Source organism: Callionymus lyra, chromosome 5, assembly GCF_982586985.1.
Source record: "Callionymus lyra chromosome 5, fCalLyr1.hap1.1, whole genome shotgun sequence".
Classification (NCBI taxonomy): Eukaryota; Metazoa; Chordata; class Actinopteri; order Syngnathiformes; family Callionymidae; genus Callionymus; species Callionymus lyra.
In genome coordinates, this window is record NC_141822.1 from 11,399,840 (window position 1) to 11,417,461 (window position 17,622).

General features: G+C 46.5%; 4 protein-coding genes across 4 annotated transcripts in view; 1 reads left to right on the plus strand and 3 right to left on the minus strand.

Moving 5' to 3' along the window:
- The window catches only part of LOC148079326 (kinesin-like protein KIF2A), a 46,361-nt gene that overhangs the window by 8,028 nt on the left and 20,711 nt on the right, over positions 1 to 17,622 (minus strand). The gene's annotated exons all lie outside the window — the stretch shown is intronic.
- bcl7a (BAF chromatin remodeling complex subunit BCL7A) lies at positions 1,781 to 8,412 on the minus strand. The gene is made up of 6 exons (XM_087790829.1): positions 8,226 to 8,412; positions 6,864 to 6,945; positions 6,705 to 6,801; positions 6,494 to 6,634; positions 2,933 to 3,015; positions 1,781 to 2,868 (listed from the first exon to the last, which is right to left on the minus strand). Exons 1-6 carry the CDS (start codon positions 8,315 to 8,317, stop codon positions 2,803 to 2,805), a joined length of 561 nt encoding a protein of 186 aa, XP_087646955.1. The 5' UTR covers positions 8,318 to 8,412; the 3' UTR covers positions 1,781 to 2,802.
- Positions 8,917 to 12,070, plus strand: eif2b1 (eukaryotic translation initiation factor 2B, subunit 1 alpha). The gene is made up of 9 exons (XM_087790831.1): positions 8,917 to 9,076; positions 9,603 to 9,704; positions 9,769 to 9,905; positions 10,132 to 10,248; positions 10,343 to 10,455; positions 10,521 to 10,589; positions 10,654 to 10,729; positions 10,795 to 10,920; positions 11,890 to 12,070. Exons 1-9 carry the CDS (start codon positions 9,064 to 9,066, stop codon positions 12,043 to 12,045), a joined length of 909 nt encoding a protein of 302 aa, XP_087646957.1. The 5' UTR covers positions 8,917 to 9,063; the 3' UTR covers positions 12,046 to 12,070.
- On the minus strand, positions 12,050 to 16,802 carry ddx55 (DEAD (Asp-Glu-Ala-Asp) box polypeptide 55). Its single transcript, XM_087790830.1, has 14 exons — positions 16,659 to 16,802; positions 16,540 to 16,590; positions 16,293 to 16,379; positions 16,135 to 16,226; positions 16,005 to 16,067; positions 14,843 to 14,992; positions 14,591 to 14,780; positions 14,367 to 14,449; positions 14,119 to 14,250; positions 13,958 to 14,050; positions 12,865 to 12,979; positions 12,642 to 12,810; positions 12,267 to 12,568; positions 12,050 to 12,208 (listed from the first exon to the last, which is right to left on the minus strand). Exons 1-14 carry the CDS (start codon positions 16,764 to 16,766, stop codon positions 12,050 to 12,052), a joined length of 1,794 nt encoding a protein of 597 aa, XP_087646956.1. The 5' UTR covers positions 16,767 to 16,802.

Sequence of the window (17,622 nt, forward strand, 5' to 3'; positions counted from 1 at the left end):
CAAGGTTATGTTCTGGGTCCTTTATTGTTTTTGCTGTACTTGATTCCCCTCGGTAAAATCATTCAGAGATTTCCAGATGTTTCTTATCACATTTTTGCTGATGACATCCAGCTCTACTGCTCTTTTGATCCAACTGAGCACCAGAGGCTGAACAGCTTAGTCAATTGTTTGCTAGAAATCAAACAATGAGTGAAAACACTTAAAAGCTAAATGTGGACAAAACTGAAACTCTGGTGATTGCTCCTGATAAGATTCCAGGGTTGAGTCAGTACTTGGGTGACTTAGGTCAGTCTGTCAAACTGAGCCTGAGAAACCTGGGTGTTGTATTTGATAAAGACATGTCTCTTGTTCGACACTGCAGAAAACTGACCAGAAACTGTTTCCTTCAACTGAGAAAAATCTCTAAACTTAGGAAAATGTTGTCGGAACATGATCTGGAGCTTATAATCCATGCGTTTGTTTCTTCTTGTCTGGACTATTGTAACAGTTTGTTTTCATGTCTTAACAAGAAGGATCTGTCTTGCCTGCAGTTGATTCAAAACTCTGCAGCGAGAATTCTGACCCGCTCAAGTAGGAAAACTCACATTTCTCCGATCCTTAAAACTCTTCACTGGCTTCCAGTTTCTTTCAGGATCAACTTTAAAATTCTGGTTCTTACTTTCAGATCTATTCATGGTCAGGCTCCTCCTTACATCACTGATCTGATCCAGCCTTACACCCCAGCTCGGGCTCTGAGGTCTGTGGATCAGAATCTACTTATGGTTCCACGCACACGGCTCAGGACCAGAGGAGAGAAATCTTTTCAGGCTGTTGCTCCTAAGCTTTGGAACGATCTTCCTCTCTCTTTGCGCTTGATGGATCTACTGACTCCTTCAAGAAACATCTTAAGCGGTTTCTATTTGTTTAGGCTTTTCCTTGAATTTCTCGAACTCCTGTGTTGTTCTCAGTATTATCTTGATCTTTAAAGTATGTACTCTTTTTTGAGTATTGTTTTGATTGTTTAAGCGTTTTGTGACCCTTGTCTCGAAAAGCGCTATATAAATAAATATTACTTACTTACTTACATGAGGGTGAGTGGAAAACAAGGGAATTGTGGGTGAGCTAAACCTTTAAGGACGACTTCATCTCTCCAAACAGCCCAACATCATTTAGCACTTCAGAGCTGTACATCACCCACAATGCACTGCTTTCAAAATACATTATTGTCTATCGTCTTATCCGTACCAAAGATGAAGAAACTGATGAGGACGATGATAACCATTTGAAAAAGTCCATCTAAACTAAAACTGAAAGTAGGTTCAATTATTTAAAACAAAAAATACCCACATTTCCTAAATAAAATAAAAACTAATAATTCTGATAATTACCATTTGCCGCCATCAAGACATCTTCATTTCACGTGTTATTTGGTTATTGGGCAATAAGTTGCAACATTGCCGATCCATGGTTCATCACTAGCTTCCAATCCAAGGTGACATTTATAATGGAGGGAAACTCAACCTGATTTTAAAACATAATTTCCTCTTCTGTTCCATTTGTGTCAGTAGTTGCACTTCCTCTTTACACCTCCAACTACTTCCTGTCTCAGCGATCCAAAATGGATGCGTGCGTGTCAACCAGGTAGCAGAGTTCGTGGATCTTGTCATTTCCCAGATGGTGAAGTTACAGATTTGTCGTCAGCGTCAGATCATCCATCAGCATCTCCTGTGAAACTTTTTTTTTCCTGTGGTCACTCATGCGCTGGAGCGACACAAACACAGTCCAGTGAAGACGACAACGAGTGACTTTGTGAATTTTATTAAGAAAAACACAAACAGGATAAAAACTGTTGACTGATGGAATAAATAAAACCATAAATCTTCTGTACACAAACAAAAATGGTCCCGAAAAAAAAAACAAGATTTTATCTCACAGCTGGAGTGACGCTAACTTGATGAGATGCTAATAATGTAGAGCTAGCATGATCTGTTCCAGCGCACTGGACTGGGAATGAGGTATATCTGCCGGTCTTGCCGCGACGCCCACCTGTGGCCCTTCTCGCCCACTCGCCGCCACAAGAAGTCTCGTACCTTTTTTTTTCCTGGTCACAGGTCAGCGTGAGGTCGCAGGTTCCGTCCAAAAACTTCAAGTAAATTGTCGCCATGTACTATCCGCTTGATTGACAGCACCCGGGTGTGATGGTGGTGTGAGTGGCGGGAAACTTCCAAGCTGCGCCCCCCTATGGGTCTACCGCGGGGACACCTCACGAGTCGGTGTGACGGCGCCTCGTTGTCGAGCGACCTGTGGGCAAGGCATGGAAGTGTTCCCAGGTACAATGACTTAAGGCAAACATGGCACCACGACTGTCAATCAAAACTAGATATCATGGGTTAGCATTAGCCTCGTGGGTGAGATAGACGGCGGCACCGGCGACTGGGTGAATCGAGTGTGACGTAACAGTGCATCGACCCTCCTGAGAAATCCGCAGCGCAAATGACACCCACGGACACGAGTCAGGGGGGCGGGGCGAGGGGGCGAGCGAGCAGGAGGCAGGGGGCGCTGGTCTAAGACCGTGTTAGCATGTCTAGCTAAGAAAGAAAGAAAAAAAAAAGGACACGGTCTCAGAGCAGCACCAGGGGTGAGAAGGTGGTGTCACCGGGGGGGGGAGGAGGGGTTCAGTGTTTGGCTCGCCGTAGCGCCACCAGCTGGTGGCCTGGTGCAGAGCTTCTCTTGGCATCAGTGAGGAGGAGGAAGCACGGGGAGGGGGACCAGTGAACAGAGGTAAGATCCACTCGCCCGGTCTGGGGGGGACGACGGCGGCACTCAACCCTCGAAGTCGTGAGACTCCATCTTGGTCTTCTTTATGGGCGGCGTCTCGTCGTCCAGATCCTGCAACGAACACATGTCAGTCAAGTTGGCTCGGGGTGGAGTGGTTCTGACCCGGAGTTCTGACCTGAGTGGCTTTGCTGTCCGAAGAGTCGCCCGACAGACCTTCTCTCTTCGCCGCTCTCTCGCCGCCATCAGAGGCCAGTTTCCCTGTGGAGGAGGGACAATAGAATAGAATAGAATAGAATAGAAAGGCTTTATTCATCCCCAGAGGGGAAACACACTTTCACAACAGCGCAGTTGGAAGAAAATAAAGTGCAAGGAGAAAGAAATAGTACAAGAGATAATACAAAATAAAATAAAAACGATCTTAAAAGTATACAAATTATTTACAAAATTAGAAATTGACACTATTAACAAAATAAAATAGAATAAAAAATAAAATAAAATAGAAATAAAAAACGGAAAAAAAATAAAATAAAAAGCACACAAGAAGAAAAACACGCTACGGATTAGCATCAGGATATTTAAAGTAGAGAGTTAAATATCCTGACACCAGTTGGGATGAAGGACCTTCTATAACGCTCCGTCCTACACTGGGGGTGCCTGAGCCTGCCACTGAAGGAGCTGGCCAGCTCCTCCACGGTCAGGTGCAGTGGGTGGAGAGCGTTGTCCCTGATGGAGGAGAGTCTGGAGAGTGTCCTCCTCTCTCCCACCTCCTCCACCGAGTCCAGCGAGCGGCCCAGGACAGAGCCGGCCCTCGTGACCAGCCTGTTCAGTCTCTTCCTGTCCCGGTCCGTGCTGCCTGCTCCCCAGCAGACCACAGCGTAGTGGATAGCAGAGGCTACCACGGAGTCATAAAAGGTCCTTAAAAGTGGTCTGCACACTCCGAAGGACCTCAGTCTCCCCAGGAGGTGGAGGCGACTTCGGCCCTTCTTGTACACGGCGTTGATGTGTGTGGACCAGTTCAGTTTATTGTTAAGGTGAACACCCAGGTATTTGAAGCTGTCCACCAGCTCAATGTCCGAACCCTGGATGCTCACCGGTTGATATGGTGGGGACTTTTTCCTGAAGTCAATCACCATCTCCCTTGTCTTACCGGTGTTTAAGCAAAGGTAGTTGCTCTCACACCAGTCAACAAAGTCCTTGATGACTGACCTATACTCCAGCTCGCCCCCCCCAGACACGCAGCCCACAATGGCCGAGTCGTCAGAAAACTTCTGGAGGTGACAGCTGCTGGAGTCATAGGTAAAGTCCGCCGTGTAGAGGGAAAAAAGGAAAGGTGACAGCACTGTCCCTTGAGGCACCCCGGTGCTGCAGATGGTCACCTCAGACCTGCAGTCCTGCAGCCTCACATACTGCGGCCTGTTGGTGAGGTAGTCCATCGTCCATGCTGCCAGCTGTGTCCCAACTCCTGCGTCCTCCATCTTCTTCCTTAGCAGCGCCGGCTGGATGGTGTTGAAAGCACTTGAGAAGTCAAAAAACATGACTCTCACAGTGCTACCGGCGGCTTCCAGATGAGACAGTGCCCGGTGCTGCAGGTAGATGACGGCGTCATCCACCCCCATCTTTGGCCTGTAGGCGAACTGCAGCGGATCCAACGCAGAGCTCACCGTCGTGCGTAGCTCGCGGAGTACCAGCCTCTCCAAGGTCTTCATCAGATGGGAGGTCAGGGCGACTGGTCTGAAGTGGCTCGGCTCCTTCGCGTGTACCGCCTTGGGAACCGGAACCACACAGGAGGTCTTCCACTGGACCGGGACCTTCTCCAGTTTGAGGCTCAGGTTGAAGATGTGTGTGACCAACTCACAAAGTTGATCAGCACAGTCCCTGAGCAGTCTGGGGCTGAGTCCATCTGGTCCAGCAGCTTTCCTGATCTTCAGTCGCCTTAATTCTCTCCTCACCTGTTCCGATGTAACAAAGAGAGGTGGCTGTGGGGGGTTGGGCAGCTGAGGCAGTAGGGCTTGTTGGGGTGGAGAAAGGTTGCTTGGAGGTGAGAACAGTTGGGGGGAGGGGGCTGAAGCAGGGGAAAAGCAGCTTTGTGAAGAGTGAGGGGCAGAGGTGGAGGGGGGAGGGGGGCCCTGATCAAACCGGTTGAAATACTGGTTCAGTTCAGTGGCCCATCTTTGGTCTCCCCCTGCTGTGGCTCTGGCTCCACTCTGGCCATGACCTGAGATGTTCTTCAGGCCTTTCCACACATCCCTTGTGTTGCCCTGCGCCAGTTGCTCCTCCAGTTTCCCCTTGTATTCGTCCTTGGCCATCCTGATCGCCTTCTTGAGTTCACGCTGGACCTCCTTAAGCTCCTCTCTGCTCCCTGAAGCAAACACCCTCTTCTTCTTGTTCAGCAGAACTTGAAGTTGAGGGGTCACCCATGGCTTGGTGTTGGCAAAGCACCGCACCTTGCGGGTCGGTGTGACGTTGCCCTCACAGAACTTTATGTAATCTGTGGAATGGTCATTGAAGGTGTCGATGTCATCACCATGAGAGAACACGCTCCAGTCCGTAGACTCAAAGCAGTCTCTCAGCCTCTCCTTGGCTTCATCATTCCACATCTTAACAGTTCTTTTCTGTGCAGGCTGTCTCCTCACCATGGGAGTGTATTCAGGTCGCAGACGTATCAGGTTGTGATCAGAGCGGCCGAGGGGGGGCAGGGCGGTGGAGGTGTAGGCACCTTTTACATTTGCATATAAAAGGTCCAGAGTCTTGTCCTCCCGGGTGTGGCACTTCACGTATTGTGTGAAAGTGGGAAGAATGGAGGAAAGTGAGGCATGGTTGAAATCTCCGTTAATGAGCAGGAGAGAGTTCGGGTGTTTGAGCTGCAGGTCCGACACTGAGGCGCTCAGCCTCTCGCTCGCTGCGGCTGCGTCCGCAGAGGGAGGAATGTAAACAGTGAACACAATCACATGTGAGAACTCCCTCGGGATGTAATACGGGCGGATGCCCACCGCAACGAACTCTATGTCCTTAGTGCACACTTGTTCTTTAATGGAGACATGAGCGGGATCGCTCCATCTCTCATTAATAAACACCGCCACTCCTCCTCCTCTCCTCTTTCCATCCATGTCCCGGTCCGCACGCACCATCTTGAACCCCTCCAGGGAAACAACAGAGTCTGGGATCTTCTCCGTCAGCCAGGTCTCCGTGAAACATAGAAGGCTGCTCTCCCGGAAGTCTCTCTGATGCCGGGTCAGCGCAGCAAGCTCGTCCGTTTTATTCACAATCGAACGTACATTTCCCATGATGATCGATGGAATAAAGGGACGGAACTTACGCTTCTTCTCTTGTTTCATCCGACCTGCTCTGCATCCGCGTCTTTTTCTCTTGATTTCCACGGGAATCATCCATTCCGCGCTGAGAGAGAGAGCGGTGTTGCGCAACCCCAACAGCTGATCCCTTGTGTAAACAATAGACCCGCTGAGCGTGTCTGCCGACGGAGTTCCCAAAAGTGACGAAAATAGCAGAAAACCGTATGCAAAAGTTGTAAAAGTGGTCTCGTTTTGTGCACAACGGCAACAAGATCCGACCACTCTAAAGAAAAAATTAAAAAGACGCCAAAAAAAAGGAAAAAGTGTAATAAAAAGTAAGAAGAAAGAGGGAGCTGTTGTAACCAGCTGCTGCTCGTGCGGCGCCATCTTGTCTAAGGACATCTGTGAGCGACACGTTCTGTGCGGAGGTACCGGACCGGACTCACCTCTCTTGAGGTCCGGACTCTTCACGTCCCCGTTGTCTCGCTGAGACGATGGTGCGGAGTCGGCGGCAGGACTGGTGCTACAACTGTTTTCCTGTTTGACCGGAGACGAGTCGGCGATGGAGCTCTGGTTACTGTTGTCATCTGCGCACACAAAACAACCCTCATTCAGCAACGCCAGTCATGGTTCTGACCCGGTATAAGCCGGACTCACCATGCATGTCCATCATGCCAGGGGAGGAGCTGTTCTCTGGGGTGGTCAGTTCAGAGCCATACTTCTCATCTTTGCCCTTCTTCTTGTTCTTGTTTTTCTGGATAGCAAAGCATATTCAGAACCGACCCAGATCGTAACCATAGAAATCTTTGTACTCACGTCGTCCGATTTGGGCTCGGTGACCGGAACCCACTTGTAGATGCGCAAAGACGTGTCCCCGACCGTCACCCACTTCTTCTCCCTGTGAGAAAATATCAATTCACAGTTTATGTCGATGTTTATGTTCGCAATACTGGATCGATATTCAACAGCACAGTTCTGATATATATATATATATATATATTATTTTTTATCATAGTTATTATGGTTTATACTTCAATACAATTAGCACTAATTTAAAAAAAAGAAAGATTTTTTATTTACAATTACCATTAAAATATTCAAGGAGTTTGTTAATTTGTCTTCAAATTAAACTTTAAGACCTTTGATGGAGACTAAAATAAAAACAAAATCCTGCTATATCCAGACGCTGACTGAGGACGAGAGGATACAGTAAGTAAGTAAGTAAGTAATTTGTATTTACAGCCGACTCCAGCAGCTTTTAAAGCTGGTGTTTGAACACATTTGGTTTCAAAACAAATGAAAGCAGTTACAACTTCATAAAGAGTCATGTGGTCTGTAAATTCTTCAACACCAGACTCAAGTACTGGACAATACTACAAATATATATCCTTGTTACTACAGTATTACAATCGTTGCCCCTGTATCATAATACTGTAGTAACACACCTGTACTTGAGAGGTGACTTTGATCTATGAGGTCACTTGAGAGACACTTTATTTGACTATGGAGTGTATTGATGGGACCAGAGACTATAGAGGTGACATGTGTCCATCATCTGATCTCAACAATGTTCACAACAACCATCAACCAATGACGCTTCTTTTTGAGAAATAAACCAAACTAGAAAATAATCTGAAGACGTGCGATTAATACCTTAATATCTGGAAAAACGTTGGGGTTGGAGGAACAACGTTGTAAAGTAGTTTCAGAAAATAAAAGAAAAACAATGTGTGTGTGTGTGTGTGTGTGTGTGTGTGTTCGACCGTGTCCCTCCCCACCCCCGCACGAGCTCGGTTCTGGTCCGGGGGCTTCACGCTTCATTAGAAAGTCTAATCTAGACTCGTCTTCCGCCGGCCGGTTCTCCCAACCGCAGACATGGGCCTCGGTACCGGCAGCTGGTCGGGTTCGTCCCGACGCCCGGGCTCGTGGCTTCATGTGACTGCGCCGACATGGCCCCCGGGTCCTAGAAGGATCGGAACCCGCGCGAATCACCCGCGTCCCAAAACTCTCCGCCGGTAGCGGTTCCCGGTCCATCCACGACGCCCCCGAACCCCGCGGTGTGGATCCGAAACCTTCCCCTGAAATCGGCGGTTTCTTTCATTCCCATCCCTCCGCCCGAACCCGAGCCCCCACCCGCTCCTCTCCCGGTTAGATAACAAGCGCCTCCCTTCTTCTCACCATTTCCGAACCTTCTCGATGGCGGCCATGACCCGCTTGATGTCATCTTTGGCCCTGCTCCGGGTCTCGGCTCGGACCGACCGTCCCGACATGGTCCCGGTTGTTCAGAGGTTCGAGTTCGCCGGCGCCGCAGACACAATGCAAACAGTGCTGTGACGAGTGCGCATGCGCGGGACAAGAACACTCACACACACACACACACACAGGGAGGGGCGGCTGCAGACGGAACCAGAGTTGAGAACAAAGACTCGAACCCAGACCAGAACCCGGTCGGATTTTTTCTAAGCCAGTGTTTCACTGTGGACTTGTCTTTGGCCTCAGGATCGAGGAATGGTTGTTGAAACTAAAGTACAAGTTGAGGAAACGAGGTTCGGTTCTGAGCCGAACCAGTGAAACCAGTTTTGAGCAACAACAAAAAAATGTCACAGTTAAATTTGAATCACGCGGCCATGAACGTCATCAACACAATATGTCAAGTTATGTGTCATCATGAATGTTTGGAGACTTTTGTACATTTGTGAACAAAACAAAGTTCAAAAAAGTTGTTTAATTAAAAATAAAAGATTCATATGAGAAAGACAATTATATGTAAACTATAGAATTAAAAATGTTATACAAATAAAACATATATAATTTATTTAGCAAAAACAGTCAATGGTTTCAAGTCAGCGTTGCTGACGAATGTCCGGTGCGACGGCTGACGTCATATCTCCGCGCAAACGTCAACACGTTTAACGGGTATATTGCAGAATAAATGAAAGTCTGACATAAGGTTGATTTATCTTGAGGAAAAAAAGTCATACATGCAAAGTCGTTCGTCACACAAGGAGAAAACAAGATGAACCAAGAAGGTAACGTGTTGTTTTCTAGTTTTCTCACCATATATATACAATTGTGTACATGATGACTATGTTGTCCTGATGCAGTGATGGTGAGATACTCGTCCGTTAAACACAGGACAATTTATTTAGAATATATTTTGATGTATGTGTCATAGAAGAGGAAAAAACATCCCTGACACAGTGAAAAGTATTTGTTCACATCATTTGTATTTATTCAATGGATATGTTCATCAAAGTTTAGACATCTATCGCCTTAAATGTACCTAAATAAATGCAAAACCACACAGTTATTAACAAGCATATATTACTTGCTTACTATGTAAACAACACAAAACTGTTAGAAAAATAAATCACCATGTAACATTGAAAGTGTAAGTGTACCGGAGTAAGTAATAATAATAATAATAATAATAATCTCTATTTATATAGCGCCTTTGTAGACCAGTGTCACAAAGCGCTTTGACAGCCATTCACACATACTGATGGGAGTAGGCTGCACCACATACTGATTGTATTGTTGTTTTTATTGTGTCAGAACTGGTGGAGTACTTCCGGGCCCAGACCCGAGGGGACCCGGACACAGCCTCCGCAGTGGCGGCCATCAGAACTCTGCTGGAGTTTCTGAGGAGAGACAAAGGTGAGTTCTGGTTCTGATCCACCCCATCTGCTATCTGACGCCTTTTGTTCTGGTGTCGACCCAGGTGAGACCATCCTGGGTCTGAGGGAGAGTCTGACATGGGCCACCGACCAGCTGACCCAGGTCGACTCGTCCGTCGCCGTTTCTTCTGGAGGAGAACTTTTCCTGAGGTTCATCAGCCTGACGTCTCTGGAGCACCAGGTCAGACGCACACATTTGTAGACGCACATAATAGTCGATTATCAGTGGATGAATCAGAACAAAATCAGATAGTTCTTTCTAACCCAAACCATCTGTAACTCAACCAACAGCCACAAACTCTTCATCAGTTGGTTTTTCCTTAAACTACTGTACATCTGTTGTTAACACTTTCAAAATTAGTTGTCAAAGAGAACACACACAGACTCACACTCACGACTGTGTGCAGGACTTGTCTCGCTGTAAAAAGGTGATGGAGGAAAGAGGAGAATTATTCCTGGAGAAGATTTCCATGTCCAGATCCAAAGTTGCCAAACTGTGTCACACCTTCATCAAGGATGGAGCGGTGAGCACGAAGAACACATGCGCAAAAAAACCCTACACACACAATACTCACGACAGCTTTGTGGGTCTCATGACGGCTAACATGTGTGTACCAGAAAATCTTGACGCACTCGTACTCCCGGGTGGTCCTGCGGGTCCTGGAGAAGGCAGCGGCAGAGAAAAAACGATTCTCCGTCTACGTCACAGAGTCTCAGCCCGACGGCGCCGGGTGAGTTCTTCACCTCCCTGACACCCCCCCTCGCACCCGCGCAACCATGTGACCTGTGTGTGCAGGAAAGAGATGGCTGCCGCCCTCAGGAAGCTGCACGTGCCCGTGACCCTGGTCCTGGACGCCGCCGTTGGGTAAGTCGGGTCGGATCACGGGGTGTACGGCTCAGACTGTGAGTGTGTGTGGTGTCCTGGGCAGGTACGTCCTGGAGAAGGTGGACCTGGTCATCGTGGGCGCTGAAGGAGTCGTGGAGAGCGGGGGCATCATCAACAAGGTTTGGCGCTCGAGTCTGGACCCACCATGTCTGTGAACTAACGGGTCGTGGGTTTAATTCCTCAGATTGGAACATATCAGACGGCCGTGTGCTCTAAAGCTCACAACAAGCCGTTCTACGTGGTGGCGGAGAGCTTTAAGTTCGTGCGACTGTACCCGCTGAACCAGCAGGACGTCCCGGACAAGTTCAAGGTAACGTCAGAACCCCTGGGCTTGCAATAGGCCTGTGAGGTACAACAGTACCTACTGAAAATGTTTATAGTCGTATACATTTTTCTATACCATCAGTGACGTGCGCTGCCGGAACATGTTTCAGTGGGGACCCATTTCACTGCTGCACATCGAACTTATAAGTCTTAACAAGAAGGATATGTATCTTTATTTCCCGATCCTTAAAACTCTTCACTGGCTGCCAGTTTCTTTCAGGATCAATTTCAAAATTCTGGTTCTTACTTTCAGAACTATTCATGGTCAAGTTCCTCCTTACGTCAGTGATCTGATCCAGCCTTACACCCCAGCTTGGGCTCTGAGGTCTGTGGATCAGAATCTACTGACGGTTCCTGAACAGTTCAGGACCAGAGGAGAGAAATCCTTCCAGACTGTTGCTCCTAAGCTTTGGAATGATCTTTGACCTTTAAAGTATATATTTTATTGAATATTGTTTTGATTGTTTAAGTGCTTTGTGACCCTGGTCTGGAAAAGTTCTTTATAAATACAAATTACTTACTTATAATCAACGTTACTACTGAATTATTTAATAAACCTGGTTGTTGGACAATTCTTTTTAGAAAGGGGCGTTTGAGATTTTTCTAGTTTAGTTTAATACATTCAGGAAATGTTTTCACCAATTATTTTTGACATTATTATTCTATAGTTATTAGTAGTTTCAAGCCACCATGGAGATTAAAAAACTTTCATAACAAGCTATTTAAAGAAGATGCAGTATTCTCGTGAAAAAAAATCCAGTTAAATACTGATATATATATTTTTTAAATGTGATAGAAATGTTGCTCTATCATAGAATCTTTTTATTGTTTGTTGACATTATTGTACAAAAGTTGACTGAACAAACATGGCCGGTCCAGTCACAACCGGTTCTGTGTCTTTGCTGGGTTGAAGCTGGCGCTGGCACTTAATCGGACCTTGTGTGTTTCTCCGCAGTACAAAGCGGACACCCTGCGGAGCGGAGACAACCTGGCGGAGGAACATCCCATCATCGACTACACGCCGCCGTCGCTGATCACGCTGCTCTTCACGGACCTCGGCGTCCTCACGCCGTCCGCGGTGAGCGACGAGCTCATCAAGCTCTACCTCTGATCCGCTAATAAAGTTGTAGCCCGGAGTCTCCGCCTGGTTTGTGCGACGTCGAGACCCCCTTCTCGAAGTCCTCCGCGCTGATGTTCCCCCTCTTCAGCTTCTTCAGCAGCCGCGTGTCCTTCAGCAGCTCGTCGAGGTCGTCAAGGTTGTCCTCGTCCGACCCCTGGATCAACGCAGCGTAAACAGGACTGATCTGAACCAGGACCGGTCGCGTCACTCACCTCGTTCAGCTTCCGCTTGTCTGTTCTCTTCCGACGCCGATCCTTCCTGGTCTTCTGTTTGGACCAGGATTCCGTCTTCGGGGCCCTCCTCCTTCTCGTGGAGATCTCTCCCGCTGCGATGCTCTCCTTCCTCGCCGCCAGCATCTTCTGCCGCAGCTTCTCGCGGTTCTTGTCCTTGAACGTGATTTCATCCGTGTCGACCGTTGTCGCCACGAAGCCGGGAAAAGACTTCCCGCGCAGTTCCGGCATTTTGGGGAGTCTGAGAAGAGCGAAGCCACGAGCTACTGACGCGAGATCAAGATCTGCAACGAGAGTCCGAGTTAGAACCCGGGGGGGCGACCCTGAAACTCTCTCCCTGAACGTCCCCGCTCCGACCTTTGATCCTGAAGATTAGGCTGCACTCGTGTTTGCCGTACGCCTGCACGTACGACACGAAGGCCTTCATGCCGCGCTCGAAGAGGGCCCGGTCCTCCAGAGCCATGGCCTTGATCTTCGGCAGCACGTCCACCACGTCGCTGATACTGGACTTCCTCTGTAGGGGGCACTGAAGAGCACGTGTCATCAAGCGAGCGGCGACGCGCGACATGCTAACACTCACGTGCTGATTGAGGGACAGGAAGTCCACGTAGGATTGTTCCATGGGCAGCAGGAAGACCAGAGCGCTGCCCTGCTGACCGATCCTGGCCGTGCGACCACAGCGGTGGACGAAGGCGCTGGAACAAACGTCACCAAAAACATAAATACATACAAAAACATGCAGTTACAAATATTACTAATGAAGGATTGTTTACTTCAGAGTAAATGTTTATCAAACATAAATGTTAAAATCTAAAATAACCAACAAATTAAACACAAAGAAAAAATATATCACAACTTACGTTTGTGGGATGTCAGGAGCAACCACAAGTCTTTTATTAAGCATTTTTAATATTTAACTAATTAGTTAAGGGTTGATTACAAGGCTGCCGCAAATGTATGAAAGTATATCAAAATATAGAAAGGTTAGTTTGAATAACTTAATTTAATAATTTGAATATTGAAAAGTTAGATCTTCCTTCTCAATAGTTTAATTAAATATACTTTATATTTTCAAAATTATTATTATTTTTTATTTATTATAATAATATACATAGAGTTTAATATTCTAATTCCAAATATTTAAAAATCTATTTTCTAAATTAAATATTATTGAACATGACAATTATACCAACCATGCTTGGCTGAAAGATCGATCAAGCAGCTCGGTACTCTATTGGTTATGTCTGTTCGCACATTTTTATATAGAATATTGAAGGCCACGAATAGAAAATATTGAATTGAATAAAAGTATTGCTATTAGAATAAGAATATCAAACTCATTGTAAAAAAAAATGCATTCATTTTGGATCTAAATTTACATTTTTAAATGAAATTATGAAAAGAAAAAAAAAACATTCAATATAGAAATGATTGAAACAAATGAACTGCTTAAAGCGATATAACAAAGTATTTTCGAAATAATTCCAGTTTAAAGTGCTGATAGTTTTTCAACGCCTGCCATGAATGAGTGTAAAATATATAACTTTTTTGGGAACAATTTTTCTTGTTGAAGTTTACATTTTGGGTGAACTATCACTTTAAGAAACTATTTTAATAAAATAGTTTCAACATTTGAAATAATAAATTCAACCAGGTCTCATCTCCGGGTGTACCTGGCGCTGCTCGGTGGGTCGTACTGAAGAACCCAGTTGACGTCGGGGATGTCGATGCCTCGAGCCATCACGTCTGTGCAGACCAGGATCCCGCTGAGAGCAGAGACACACACTTAAACATTCATACACACACACAGTCAGAGACTCACGCGCACACACACCTCTTCAGATTGCGGAACTCTGCAAAGATCTTGTGTCGTTTGTGCTTCATTTTTCCGTGCAGACACAAGACAGAGGACTTCTTCACCAGAACATCGAGTGCGCGACCGAAGTAGTCCACACTTGCACAGGTGCTGTGAGGAAATTAAGTCAGTTGAGACACACACACAAACACACAAACATACACACAGAGAGGACAACAAAGTTCTGTCCTCGTTCAGATGCTGACGTCACATGACCACTCGCTCACCTGAAGAACACCAGGTGCTTCTCCGACTTGTGTTGCCGTAGAAACGCCACCAGGTTGTTGAACTTGTCCTCCGTCCTGCAGATCTGCAAACACACAACTGTCAATCAATCATATGAAGATGATCCAGAGGGTGCATTGCTAGAATAAAGCTTGCTCAAGGGTAGGTTTAGGATTCAAACCGACACACAAGAATAAATGATGAGTCAGGAGTCGGTGTCGCTCACCATGTAGGAGTTGGACAGTCTGGCGGGCGTCCTCTGGGTGGCGCTGGCGGCAACGCCCTTCTCCTTCACCGTGATGCGCACAGGGTTCCTCAGTCCGGCTCGAACCAGTTTCTGCAGCTCCTGAGTCTGAGTGGCCGAGAACAAACCCGTCCGACGTTGTTTGGGCAAGAAACCCAAGATGGTGTTCAGGCTGGAGGCGAACACTGGGTTAACTCGCTGGCACAACACGTCACTCACACGCCAACACTCTACCTGGCCTCGAAGCCCATGTCCAGCAGGCGGTCGGCTTCGTCCAGGATCAGAACATCCAGACTCTTCACAGCACTGGCCAGGTCCAGACCGTCAGGCTTTCTTCTGAACATGTCCTCCAGGCGACCTGGTGTCCCGATCACTATGTTCCCTCTGAGACCCAAACCAGAATCAGACCAGAGCAGTCGACACCAGAACAAATAAACTAGAAAAGTTGAGACCAGAACAATCAAACCAAAATAGTCGAGACCAGAACAGTCAAACCATAACATTAGACCCAAAGACATTCAGACCAAACAGTCGAGACCAGGACAATCAGACCAAAACAGTCGAGATCAGAACAGTCTAGACCAGAACAGTCAAACCAGAACATTGGACCCCAGGACAATCAGACCAAAACAGTCGAGATCAGAACAGTCAAACCATAACATTAGACCCAAAGACATTCAGACCAAACAGTCGAGACCAGGACAATCAGACCAAAACAGTCGAGATCAGAACAGTCTAGACCAGAACAGTCAAACCAGAACATTGGACCCCAGGACAATCAGACCAAAACAGTCGAGATCAGAACAGTCTAGACCAGAACAGTCAAACCAGAACATTGGACCCCAGGACAATCAGACCAAAACAGTCGAGACCAGTACAGTCAAACCAGAACAGTCGACCCCAGGACAATCAGACCAAAACAGTCGAGACCAGGACAGTCAAACCAGAAAAATCAGACCAAAACAGTCGAGACCAGAACAGTCTAACCAGAAAAATCAGACCAAAACAGTCAAGATCAGAACAGTCTAACCAGGACAATCATACCAAAACAGTCGAGACCAGGACAGTCAAACCAGAACAATCAGACCAAAACAGTCGAGACCAGGACAGTCAAACCAGGACAATCATACCAAAACAGTCGAGACCAGGACAGTCAAACCAGAACAATCAGACCAAAACAGTCGAGATCAGAACAGTCAAACCAGGACAATCAGATCAAAACAGTCGAGACCAGAACAGTCAAACCAGAACAATCATACAAAAACAGTCTAGACCAGAACAGTCAAACCAGAACAGTCGACCCCAGGACAATCAGACCAAAACAGTCGCGACCAGAACATTAGATCCAAGAACAGTCAGACCAGAACAGCCAACACCAGATCTGCCACATACTGACCCCTGCAGCTTGAATTTGTCCACATCCTCAATCGGGTTGTTGCCTCCAGTCATCAGAATCACCCTGAAAAAAAAGTCGGACCGATATCAGATCCTGGTGTGACATCAGGGGCTCGAGGACGGCGACTCACGTGAACTGTGGGAACTTGAGCAAGAACGTCTGGAAGACCTCACTGATCTGGAGGGCCAGTTCTCTAGTGGGTGTGACGACCAGAGCGCCGACCTGCAGGACACGTGGATGAACAGCATGAAAACTCCAGTAGGAACCAGGAGGAGGAACTGGACGAACCTGCAGCTTCTTCAGCTTCTCTTCTCTCTTCAGCAGAACCTCGATGACAGGGATCACGAAGGCCAGAGTCTTACCGCTGCCTGTCACCTGCACACGAGTCATCGATCAGTGACTTCAGCTCACGTGACAAAACATAACAGAGGGAGGGATGTTCCCACGCCAGAGTAGAGATTGGATCTGACCCGTGGTCTCCACCCAGCTCATGTCACTGTCACTGTAACTGTAAACACACAACAGTCTCACTCACCGCCTCGGCCGCCACGTCCTTGTTCCCCACGAACAGAGGGATACACGCAGACTGAAGACACACACAAGAGTTAAACGACCACGCGTGGACCGAACCGGGCTGTCAGGAACCGAACCTACCTGCACGGGTGTGGTGTGCGAGAACTTGAGCTCTCGCAGCGTCTCCAAGATTTTGGGGTTCAGTTTGACGGGTAAACTCTCCCACGTACCGTCAGTGTTGTTGTCCATGCTGGATGCTAAAGCTAAAGACGCACGCCGATCTCACTTCCGGCTGCACCCCTGTTTACTTTCCGGTCTCAAACGTGTCCCGGAAGTGTTCTGAGGCAGATTTGATTTACTGTTTTGTTTAACTACTACAATATTTTACACAATGTAGAGAAAATCAACTAGAAGTAAAACAAAATAAATATGTGATATTGTAAGTGAAATAGACATCAAATTAAAAAAGTATTAATTTTAGAAAATTCATATCTTTAATGTAGATACAAAACGTAATTTGTTCTAAGGTCAGAGGGAAAATATATCTTATTTCCTTCACCATGTCTTGCCTTGAAAATTCCATCACAATTTCACAGTTAAAAAAAATCATTCCTAAAACCGAATTTCGGGTTGAAATGTTATAGTGGATAATTGTAATTTAAATTATTTCAAACTATTTCTTTATCACCTTAGTTGGATAAACGTCAAAATATAATTTCCTCATTTAATTTATAAATAATATTTGTTACTCTATTTTAAATCTATTACAAAAATTGCAGTTGCAAAAACTATTTAGATTATTGTCTTATCAACTGTCTAAGAACGTGGAAAGCTGCAAAAATAAAAATCAAATACATATTTTATTGACATTTCTTGTTTGTTCTAAACTCCCTCTCATATGTTTTTCTCCATCATGCACTTGTGTGTCTCTGACAGTGTTCTTTGGTCCAACAAAAAGTCAATCTCCTGAAGAGAAAATAATAAAATGACTCTCACGTCATCTCCTCCTCTTGAGACATCCGGTTCAGCGGTTTTGACGACCCGCTGATGGCTTCTCCTGCAGAAGACAGGAAGTTCCGGATGTTGCCAGCAGGTGGCGCTCTCT